This window comes from Pectinophora gossypiella, chromosome 7, assembly GCF_024362695.1.
Source record: "Pectinophora gossypiella chromosome 7, ilPecGoss1.1, whole genome shotgun sequence".
NCBI lineage: Eukaryota > Metazoa > Arthropoda > Insecta > Lepidoptera > Gelechiidae > Pectinophora > Pectinophora gossypiella.
In genome coordinates, this window is record NC_065410.1 from 11,178,933 (window position 1) to 11,190,567 (window position 11,635).

An 11,635-nucleotide genomic window follows, 5' to 3' on the forward strand; every position below is an offset into this window, starting at 1 on the left:
TAAATTGAGAGATCAGATCCCACAGCCAGCCACAGGCTTTATTTATCCAAAAAAAAAATCTACGCCAGGTTCAAGCTCCTTTCGCTATACTGTTGAGTAACTATCTGTCGTTAGTACTTTCTGTCTGTTGTATTCAGAATCAATAAATAATCCTGATTATAACTGCTTCAACTCTACTTGTTATTATAAGTCTACTTTGTAAATAAATAACGCTCTATGAGCTTCCCTAACGAAATAAAATTAAAATAAATAAAATAAAATAACAATAGGATTGGCAAAAATGAATATCGGGGAGAGCCAGAGGCCAAATTAAAAAAAGTCAATTAAAATATTAACATAAATTATTTTATTTCATTGGCTTAATCCTCATGATGTAGGTACAAAACATTAAAACATAAGTACTAAAGATTTTGCTTTGATTAATTGAGAATTTTCGTCTTTGCCTAAATTCCAAGGCAAATATTTTGCTTTGATTAATTGTGAATTTTCTTCTTTGCCTTAATTCCAAAGCAAAATCTAGTACTAAGTACTAATATAGTTGAGTTGCTGTGTGGAAATAGGTATTTATCAGTAAGTGAATATATAATCTATAATGATTTTGATTTTATTCGTGTTTGGGGAAACCCGTGGGGGAGCTCACATATATAAAATTACATCCGAGCGGGTTCGAAACTCGTCCAAGTCAAAAAAAAACGATTTAATTTTCTCTTTAAGTCAATGTGTTTAAGCTTTATTCATTGTTATCAATTAAGTTCGGTGAGACAGTGTGAAGGAATTAGACTTGAAAACAGAACAATGGCAGATGTCATAAACATCGTAAGGACAATAGACCACGTTCGAATAGACCGTGGGAACGCGCACTGCCAGAAATGTCTGTCGATTTTTTGACGTGAATTACTCCTTTACCTCAAACGCTATTTACCATAGGAAGGGGAACCAATCATTGCTCAAATTAGCTTTTAAACGTTTCATCTATTCTGCTCTGCATCCAGTAGCGTCAGCGTCTGGTAGTTGCGGCTTCCGAATACATGCCGCTTAGAGACGGTGCTAAAAATATCGTCGCCCGAAAGATTTATACGATCCTGACGACCCGATTACCCTAACCGTAGGGGCGGCCAGTCAGCTCGCGACAACAAACACTTCAGGACACCAAAACCAACCCCGAAGGGCCCTATAAAAAGGTAGGGGGGTCTTGTAAAATACTCGCGAGATTGACTGAAAATTCTTATAGCTCTCCTACTCTTAACAGTACTTGTGGGTGTGAGGATTTATACAATATTCCAGCCATTTATATTTTTTCTAAACTACATACGCTTCTTTATTATTTTTACAAAAGTTTCTTGAGATTAATAATATCTCTAAACCGCTGAGCACCTGAGTAGCACGTGCGATGGATATCATAGTATAATGCACGTTATTACTTTAATTACCTTTCGTTTGGTTAAGTAACAATTATACTATGATATCCTAACAATTGTCCGAAAAAGTAAGATGATTCCGTGCTTCGGTGGGCACGTTAAGCCGTTGGTCCCGGCTATTAGCCGTAAAAACACCTCCACCAACCCGCATTGGAGCAGCGTGGTGGAGTATGCTCCATACCCCCTCCGGTTGATTGAGGGGAGGCCTGTGCCCAGCAGTGGGACGTATATAGACTGTTTATGTTTATCCTAACAATTATTCGCGTCAAAAAAACAGCCACGCTTTCGGTAGAGACTCCAAAGCACAATACCTATACTGCATCATCTTTCTACTGCCTTGTCTCTGTAGACAATTACTGCCAGCCCAATTTATAAACAGATAAACTTATAAAATAATTTACTTTTTTATTTAAAAACGGTCGAAAATTGGAATTGGATATCGGTGATGCTGCAGCTACACACGTGGACTCTGACTGAACCAGTCTCATACTATCTTCTACGATAATCAGAATCACTGTCACTGTAATCGCCAGTATAATCAGGTGCCATTGTAGTATTAGGCTTGGCCGTCGTACTAGTGCCGTTTTTTCCTGTAACAACAATCAATTTAACAATAACAGTTTAAGTTTTTATATATCTGTCTCAACATGAATAAGTACATAAATAGTCTAGCCTATACCCATTATATGGGACGGCCCATTTCATTACTTTATTCTCATATGAAGCATAATGCTCCGCGCTGCTCCAGTGCTGGTTGTTTGGGCTAGCTATTTTTTTTGAGCTAGCTAGTTAGTAATCCGAGACCAACGGCTAGGTACCAGATTGAAAAATGATTTTTTAAATGCGCGCTACTAAGCATACTATTCCACAACGTGGAGAAAATGTACACTCCAATTTCGAAGAAGTGGGTTTCTAAATTGACCCAGACTGGGTTCAGGCCTCTGATATGGCGGTCGTGGTGTTTGTTGTCATTATTACTCTACAGAGGTCGTCAGATGTTTGAGACTAAAAGTATGAATCGGTACTTACTGTTAAAAAAATTTAGTATGATATCATAGTAATCTATATCGTGAACTTTAGCAACGTATTTGGCACCAAAATAACTACCAAATGTCATAGCTGCAACGATCATTAAGCTGAAAACAACAAGTTATACAATTATAACAAACTGCAATATTTTCCTTTTATATATGTAGAGTGGAATTAACCCATGTATATAATTATATGTCAAATCTTCAAGTTAGGTAAGCGAACCCTGCGAAAAACGGGATAATGCTAGGGAAGGTAATGATGATATGATTAAAATACACGATTCAAAAGATGATTCTTCCAAACCGTACGCTGTCAGCATTTTCACTTTTGTATGGAATTATAATATCTGTCGCAGAACAGGTAATGTCGACTTTTATTTATTATTATTTATTTATTTGTAAACAATAGAATACAGAAAGAAACACACACACACACTTTTCTTTTGTTTATTTAAAAAAATCGGGTGTGGCAGCGTGCAGTGCTTGACATTACGCGGCGAACAAAACAAAGTTCTGTTATAGTTATAGTGAATATAATTTCATACAAAACTAAACATTAGGCCTAAGCGTACATACCGCGATCAGACCCAGGATGTTTTAAAGAAATGCAAGGTCAAGAGTATTCTTAACCGGCGAGTGTATGAAGTGTTTGATGAGAGTGGAAGAAACGAAAGTGGTGTCAGGATCGTAGCTAGTGAATTTCGTGTCTCTACCTACCCCAACGGGAAATAGGCGTAATCTTATGTATGTGAATCTTTGAATTGATCATTTCATGATGCGCTCGATCATTTGATGAAATGGTCATATTTCATGAAATATAATATCACTGGTTGGCCACATCATGATGTAATTTGGCCAGATCAATGAACACAAAACGTTTAACGATATGAGCAACTAAATGCATGATTACTTCATGATATGGCCAAACGTTAGCAATCATATCGTAAAATTACATTATCCACCGGTAGTGGCGCTGGTGTCGATTATATTTGAAATATCATTAAACGTTGACGTTTCAACGATATGGTCAACTTAAGTTGGCTATTTCATGAAATATGGCTATTTCATGAAATGGTCGAACACACCATGAAATGATCAATTTTACGATCTGGCCACGACATAATGTAACACCGTCACTGAATATTGTGACACCGCGTACGATTCTAAAGAACCCTGATATGTTTTTAGATTCTTGGTTGGGAACATTATGGTTAAGTAGGTATGCCAAGGCCTCATCCTTTCCAACTCTATCAGTAACACCATATTACATAGTTCGAATCTCGGTGGGGACATACCACAAAAATTACTTCGTGATCCCTAGTTTGGTTAGGACATTACGGGCTGATCACCTAATTGTCCTAAAGTAAGTTGATCCGTTCTTCGAAAGACACGTTAAGCCCTTGGTCCCGGTCACTACTGACTGACGTAAGTACGTAGTCCTTACATGAGCCATGTCCGGGGCCTTTGGCGGCTCAATAATAACCCTGACACCAGAGTTGATGAGGTTGGTAATCCACGTCACAAGGTCACAACCCACACGACAGAAGAAGTTAGTTACACCTTTAGCCTTTAACTACAAACATACGTAAGTACTAAAGAACTTGTCAATACCAACCGAATTAATTTAAACCATTTAAAAAAAAGTATCAACGTCTACTTACAATCCAAACACCATACTGCTGTTTATATTTTTATGTTTCCGAAATCGGACATGGCACTTGTGCATAAACTTGCAAATGATTGAATGAATAAAAGGTTAATTCAACCTAGAGTTTAGTTTCTTAAGCTAAGGCCAAGAGTTCACTCACTACGCTGTTATTCCTTTAAATGCGCATACAAACATAGAGGCATGTGCTCGGCACGATATGCGCCGCACGCTTCACAATGTGTGTATCTTTATATTTATTGCGAGTAGAGGATCCGAATCTCGGGATTCCGGGATCCCGGTCATATTTTATCCCTGAAATTTTCGGGATTGAATTTAAGAAATCCCGGGATTTTCGGGATAATTTATTTTTAGATAAGCCAATAAAATGTGCGTGTAACGAATGTGTAAACGTGTGTAAAATATCCGCTTCTCGTCGTAAAACTAATGATAGTTATTTTTCTTAACAAAAATGTATTAATTTGTTTGAGTAAATATAGATGAAAACCAACGAGTGTTATTTTCTGTAGCATGCGCCTCAAGCATAGACTTAAATGTGTTTAGCATAAAGTTTTTTTTTATAATATGATTAAACAAGTTTTAAGTATATGATGGGTTTTAAATTTATTGGAAAATATAAAAAAAAACTGGGCAATTATCAAACTATTTCATAAATTATTTACAGAAGTGTCTAGTTTGTTGTTTATTTTCTCAGGAGAAAGTATAATTCTGTTTTGTTTTTTTTTTTAAAAAGAGTTGATTCTGATATATTTCACTGTCTTTTTGTTACCACTTTCTATTACCAATACAATCCCGGGACTATCGACTATATAACTATCACGGGATGCCGAGATTAACTTTAGATAATCCCGAAATCCCGGGATTAGAAAACACGACCGGGATCGAATCCTCTAATTGCGAGACTTGTGCTACGCTGGTATAATACATAGCGACTCGTGCGCCTCAACTTAGTGTACTTACTTCTTCAACTGACAACCAATTATTATTACAACGATTACAACGTATGAATACTTACAACTTATGTACTTAAACATTATTGTGTAAGTACTACAAATTCTCAATAAGTATCAATAAGGTCAAGGATTTGGTCCGCAATAGTGACTACATACTGACCGAATTATGACCGAAACATTGCTAGCAGAAACACAGTTATTCCTTCACGTTTCTTGTATTTTTTTGGAAGCTATCGTATTTTAGGGTTCTGTAGCAAATTAATATTAAGTAATATGATTTCTACCACAACAGGTTATAACAAGAGAGGCTGAAAAGGGATACAGGGGTATAAATGAATGTCTGATTTTGAATAAATAAAAATATCTCTACTACATTCAACCGGTTAGATTTTTAGCATGTACCTGTCAGTGTGTACCAATGTTACTTCATGTTGTTAGTGGAAGTAGTTAATATTTGAAAACCGCAATCTAATGTTGAACAAATATGAACTGTATGAAACAGGAAAGTTTTATATCTGTACCATGTTACGAAGGTTTTGTATGCATCATAGTCTTTCACTTTATTACCTACATAAGTACATACCTGCTTTGCTATTTTTTATATTATTAATCATGAGAGGAAACTTTCTAACTAGACCTCACCCTAATATGGCAACCGTATGCCGCGCGCGACACGATATTTGAATCGATACAATAGCTTCATTTTAGCGTCTAACCAATAGCGTTCATATAACACAACTTTACGCCACGCGCGCGATATATGTGCGCAAGCTACGGGAGCTGGTATAGATAAATTTGAATTCGTGACACTACCAATGTTACAAGATTTAAAGAAATAGGTAAGTAGTGAAATATGATATCTATGTGATTAAGACAAGATCCTATCGTTATAGCTGTTGTTTTATGACTCAATGGATTTACAGGAAGAGATTATAATCACATTTTTCCCTATTTTTTTCACTTGTGAAGAATAAGGAATAATATAGAACTATTATCCTTTAGCTAATAAGATTAATTTTATTCACCACTCCAACAATTTCAACAAGTATTAGTATTTCCATTGGCTACACCTATATTGTATTAAATAAATACTGAAACATAAATATATTATTTGGAAATCATTATTTTTATATAAGTAATATATAATCTATGTCAACGCTTAATTTTATTGTCATTGTAACTTTCTTCTTTATAATTTTTGTTCGCCCTTGAATCCCTCAAAGTATAGTCCTCCAATCCAATCTGTAACAAAAAAATATAAATATTTTGAAACCTATAGTTTATAAAAAAGTAAGTAAGTAAAAATCTTTATTTCCTCTACAAAAATACATGGCAATATTTGTAGAGGCTGGAGCCTAAACTAGGATACCCTGTGTTTTAGGACTCCAGGCCTCCACCTCCAGAAAATCATGGTCAAGAGAAAATAACAAAATAGAAAAAAGTTAATTAAATGAAAAAGAAATATGAAATCTATAAAATGCGTGTATGTGTGTGTGTGTGTGTGTGTGAGAGAGTGTGTGTGTGTGAGTGTGTGAGTGTATGTTATAAGTTGGTGGTCGCCATAATTTTTGCTTTATTTACGTTACAAAACATCTTATCGCACTTACTTATCCTAATTGATCCCACTGCTGGGCGAGAGCTCTCTTGGTCCCTCCACTTATCCCGTTTAATAATTATACATGCATAAATTCACGCCTACTTCCCACCGGGGTTAGTAGAGATCACCACCACCAATCAAAGAAAATTCGGTCTTGGATTATTACAAATAAATGATGATTGATTGATTGATTGATACATTACAAGCCAATGCTCCCGCTAGTGAGAATAATAATTAAATAGTAATACTTACGAATCCTTTTTCGTCCTCGTCCAACTGTTCCTCGAGAACATTAGAAACATATTTCTGTCCGTCCCATATTCATCACTGTAAAGTGAAAAGGACATAAATTGTAAAAAAATACATATTTTGTTAAGTATTATATTATTATAAGTAATACCGAACACAAAAATATGTAGGCCACGAGGAACAATTCAGTGTCTATGTATACATAAATACTTACTATTATATAACATAAGACATAACATAAGCGACGACTGTATCCCAATTGAGAAGTAAGAGGAAGGAAGTGTTTGAGAAGCAAGCGTTTGCAAACTATTATTCGTGAACTTCGGATGTTGGTGGACTTTCGTCTAATCGCAGCTCTTGTTCTTCTTCTATATTGTCAGGGTTATTATTGAGCCGCCAAAGATTGACATGACTCATGTAACGATTACTCCCTTACATCAGTAAGTAGGAACTGGGACCAACGGCTTAACGTGCCTTCCGAAGCACAGATCATCTTACTTTCGAACAATTAGGTGATCAGCCTGTAATGTCCTAACCAAACTAGGGATCACAAAGTGATTTCTGTGATATGTCCCCACTGGGATTCGAACCCGGGGTCTATGGATCGTGAGCTTAACGCTCGAACCACTGGACCACAGAGGCCGTAGCAGAGGACGCTGCTCATTACACGTGAAAAAGAAAAAGATATAATACTTATAAAAAATGATTATAATGGCACGTTGAGCCGTTGGTCCCGGTTTCTACTTACTGATGTAAGTACGTAGTCGTTACATGAGTCATGTCAGTGGCCTTTGGCGGCTTAATAATAACCCTGATACCAGGGTTGATGAGGTTGTTGTATAGAACGGCAACTCTCCGCTCCCCACCAGCGTCTGAGCTAGGTTTACCTCACCCCCCCTCGAAAACAGTTTAGACTTCAATCGTATGGCGTCAGACGTCACACACACAGATGCGCGTATACGATAATGTCAATGTGTTGTGTCTGTGTAAAACGAGGTTGTTTGTATGAAGTGTCTGGGGTGTGGTACGGATGAGGAATACATACTAAGTGGCACTAGTTGTTGTCACAGTTGTACGTAGAAAAGTTGTACGCAGTTCTTCGCCGGCACGAGGAAACTGTTCTGGATCGTTGTAATCACTGGATGGAAAAAAAATATCGAATTAAAAAACAGATGTTTTTTTTTCCTCACTTAATTGTTGAAAGAGATTAGAGAGCGAAGAAAGAGTAAAGAGGCTATTATTATAAAATATGCGACAACGCCACCAATTGGGTGGGTAGTACCCTAAGGCAAATAAAAATTATGAAATTTTGATTACTAAATAAAGTCAGATCTATAACTAACGAATACATTTTATTTTTTCTATTCAACTCATTTGTGAATTTTAATCAAGAAAAACGTAATAATAAGTCCTACATTTTATCACGTTTTTCTATGACGTCAGAGTGTGCTTTTTCATGCAAATCCCTTAGCAATTTCGTGTTTCCACGTTTATTAAAAGGTAACTGACTAGACTATTTGGATACTAATAGCCTATTCTCTTTTTTGAGAGATTGTTCTTTTTAATGCAATAAACTGTTATATTTACAACACATGACATTCAATTGCGTATAAACACAACATATAGGTTACAAAATGACAACAGAAGTACAAACGGCGGCCTTATTGCTAAATAGCAATTCCTTCCTAGCAACCTTAGGGTGATTAATTACATTGTTCAGCGATGCACGTGTGCTGCGGGTAAAAATACTTACACGTCTGTATCAGCCTCTTGAATGCCCCATGTAGATCTGTGAAAATAAAGGCCAAATTAGGACAGAAAGTCTAAAAAGGACACTAAGCAATTCATCTAAAAAAAACAATATTTTGCGCATATAAAAAAAAATAAGTGCGCAATGTCAACAAATAATGTCAGATAGCAATATTGCTTTTTTAGGTCAATTGCTTCAATGTGGCCTATTTAGCCCCCCAGACTGCCAGTTATATACCTAGAACTAAGGAAGAATAAGAATAACTAGCTAGTTTTTTTTTCATGTCATCATCATCAATTTAAGAGCCACGCTCTTGTCGGTGTAGCATTTTCCATTCCAGTCTATCAAAGGCCAATTCCTTGACTTCCCTATAAGACACGACGTTAACCTTTTCTTTAATCTGTTCCATGTAAGCTCTTCTTGGTCTTCCCCTTCCTCTCTTTCCTTCTAGCTTTCCTTCTATGATGTTTTTAATGAATTCGTCGTGTCTTATTAGGTGTGGGGTTTTTTTCATGTAAATAAATAATATTACCTATTTTGTTCTTTTACTACACAGATCAAGAGGATAATCGTCGATATATGAAGTCCAACATAACATCTTCGGCACCATCATTTATTTATTTATTTATTTATAAAAAAGTATCATGACACATCCACATCTCCATAAGGCTATCTCGTTTTCACAGGGTCCGCTCGCCTCCTTCCCCTATCAATGGTACTTAAACATAGCTAGAGAAAAGTGGATGTATACCTAGAGTATACAATTATGTCTCTTCGGGGATACAAGTGTAAGTTATGTTATTAAAATAAAGTGGTAAGTCCTTACGAAACTGTCGTTGTTAGTTGAGTGGTGGTGGTAGATGAACTCTGCGTCTCCATTTTGGGCTGTGGCGTCATCATAAACATAGTTCCCCACAAAGCCCCAAATGCTATCAAAAAAACGCTGAAAAGCCTGAAAAAAATATATTCTTCAGAAACACGCTACGCACCCCTTTTGTCTAGATGCCAGTAAGTATAAGCATCTTTGATTCGGTCTAGGATTATTACAATAATTTATTATTAACTAGAGACTCGACCCCGCTTTGCTGGGTACATGTATTACCCTATAATCTTCTCGAAGAATCGCAGATCATAACAGTAACAAACCAAATTCAAAATCTCGGAAAACTCAACAAAAAAGTAACTATTATATTCACATTGTAAGAGCGAGAACCATTGTAAATATTAAAAATGTATATTATAAACTTTTCACAAAAACTGTACTTTATTTTGTTCCTCAACTTGGAGCGTTTAATGATAAGTATCACAGAAAAGCAGTAAGATAAAACTGACACTCTTTGATTACTAGTTCACGAAGTTTCGTATAATCATACCAAACCATTCACTTGTTAAGCTAAGAATATACTCGCGAGAAAATAGTTCGCGAACGTAGAATGAATACCTACTGACTCGTTCTACGCATCTAAAATGAGTACATAAACGTTTATTATGTATTATTTCTTTACATTCTCAATACTCTTACTACTGTACTTAAACTGTATCTTTATTCAGTAGGTAACAAAGTTACATAGTTCCATAGTTGGGCGGAAGGCAATAGGGAAACCACTGCCCTATTTTTCCCTAAAAAGTAGCATGGAGAATGCTACATAGACAAGAGCGTGGCTCTTAAATTAGTGATGATGTGTTCATCATTCAAAGTGTAACAACATCACAGTTACACTTTGAATCGTCATTTATTAATGATTAGATTGATGCGTTTCGCAAGTGTGTGTCCTAACCTAGGCTGGTTATCCCTTCGCGGGTTGGAAGGTCAAACAGTCACTTCTGTTAAAAACCGGACCTTACAAATCTTTAAGTATATTTGATAATTGGACCCTGTAAAAACGGGATAACGTTAAAGAGATGATGATTGATGGCTTTTGTAATAAAAATGTACACCACTCCTTACTTTGTGTTATCAATGAAAATGATGCATAGCAACCAATATTTGAAAAGCGTACATAACAGTCACTGGATAAACAAACTGGACAAATTATGGCGTGGGAACTAGTAACTACGTCACACACAAGTGAGTAAGTGAACTCAAACACTTACAATTTACAACAAGTATGTTCCGTTTTTGGACTGTTCTCTGTGTTGTTCAGTTCATACATCAAAGTAATTATTAATTAGATCGTAATAATTATCATAATTGAGGAGCTCGGTGGCGCAGCGGTAAACGCGCTCGGTCTGCGATTGTTGAAGTTAAGCAACTTTCGCAAAGGCCGGTCATAGGATGGGTGACCACAAAAAAAAAATGTTTTCATCTCGAGCTCCTCCGTGCTTCGGAAGGCACGTTAAGCCGTTGGTCCCGGCTGCATTAGCAGTCGTTAATAACCACCAATCCGCATTGGGCCCGCGTGGTGGTTTAAGGCCCGATCTCCCTATCCATCCATAGGGAAGGCCCGTGCCCCAGCAGTGGGGACGTTAATGGGCTGGTGATGATGATGTTTCCGTGCGTGGTCTAGTAACCTCTTTTTTGGTATTAATTATTGCAGATTTGTCGCAAATGGCATTAACTACTGAACCGAACAAGTGTGGAGCGCTGAGGACTTTCACCCGGTACATAATTTCGGGGTCCACTTTGCGGCGAACCCGGACTCAGGGCTTCATCTGAGAATTCAATTGAAAAATTCAAATTCAAAAATATCTTTATTCAGTAGGTAACATAGTTACACTTTGAATCGTCAATTGTTACATAATGAACGTCTCATCCGCCTAAAACTACTGCAGCTTCTCACAACCTGTATAGCCGGGGAAAAGAAGCTGCAAGAAAAACCTCGGCACAGGGCCGTGTATATTGGTATACAATTGAGTAATTTAGCTGCCTAATATCAGTTCTCAGACAGTTAATCCCATGCATTCATATCTTCTAAATAATCATTAACTTTATAATAACCTTTTTTGTAAAGTTTTTGTTTAACTACTGTCT

General features: G+C 36.6%; 1 protein-coding gene across 1 annotated transcript; it reads right to left on the reverse strand.

Annotated features, from left to right (window-relative positions):
- Positions 1 to 1,907: 1,907 nt before the first annotated feature.
- Positions 1,908 to 9,610, reverse strand: LOC126368316 (uncharacterized). Its single transcript, XM_050012224.1, has 6 exons — positions 9,491 to 9,610; positions 8,668 to 8,703; positions 7,960 to 8,052; positions 6,918 to 6,992; positions 2,448 to 2,554; positions 1,908 to 2,008 (listed from the first exon to the last, which is right to left on the reverse strand). Exons 1-6 carry the CDS (start codon positions 9,568 to 9,570, stop codon positions 1,908 to 1,910), a joined length of 492 nt encoding a protein of 163 aa, XP_049868181.1. The 5' UTR covers positions 9,571 to 9,610.
- Positions 9,611 to 11,635: the final 2,025 nt, after the last annotated feature.

Coding starts and splice junctions, on each gene's coding strand:
- LOC126368316 (XM_050012224.1), bottom strand. CDS start 9,570: ATGTTTATGATGACGCCACAGCCCAAAATGGAGACGCAGAGTTCATCT. Junction 8,053..8,667: donor CAAGAGGCTGATACAGACGT/GTAAGTATTTTT, acceptor TTTTCCATCCAG/TGATTACAACGATCCAGAAC. Junction 6,993..7,959: donor ACAACAACTAGTGCCACTTA/GTATGTATTCCT, acceptor TTCACTTTACAG/TGATGAATATGGGACGGACA.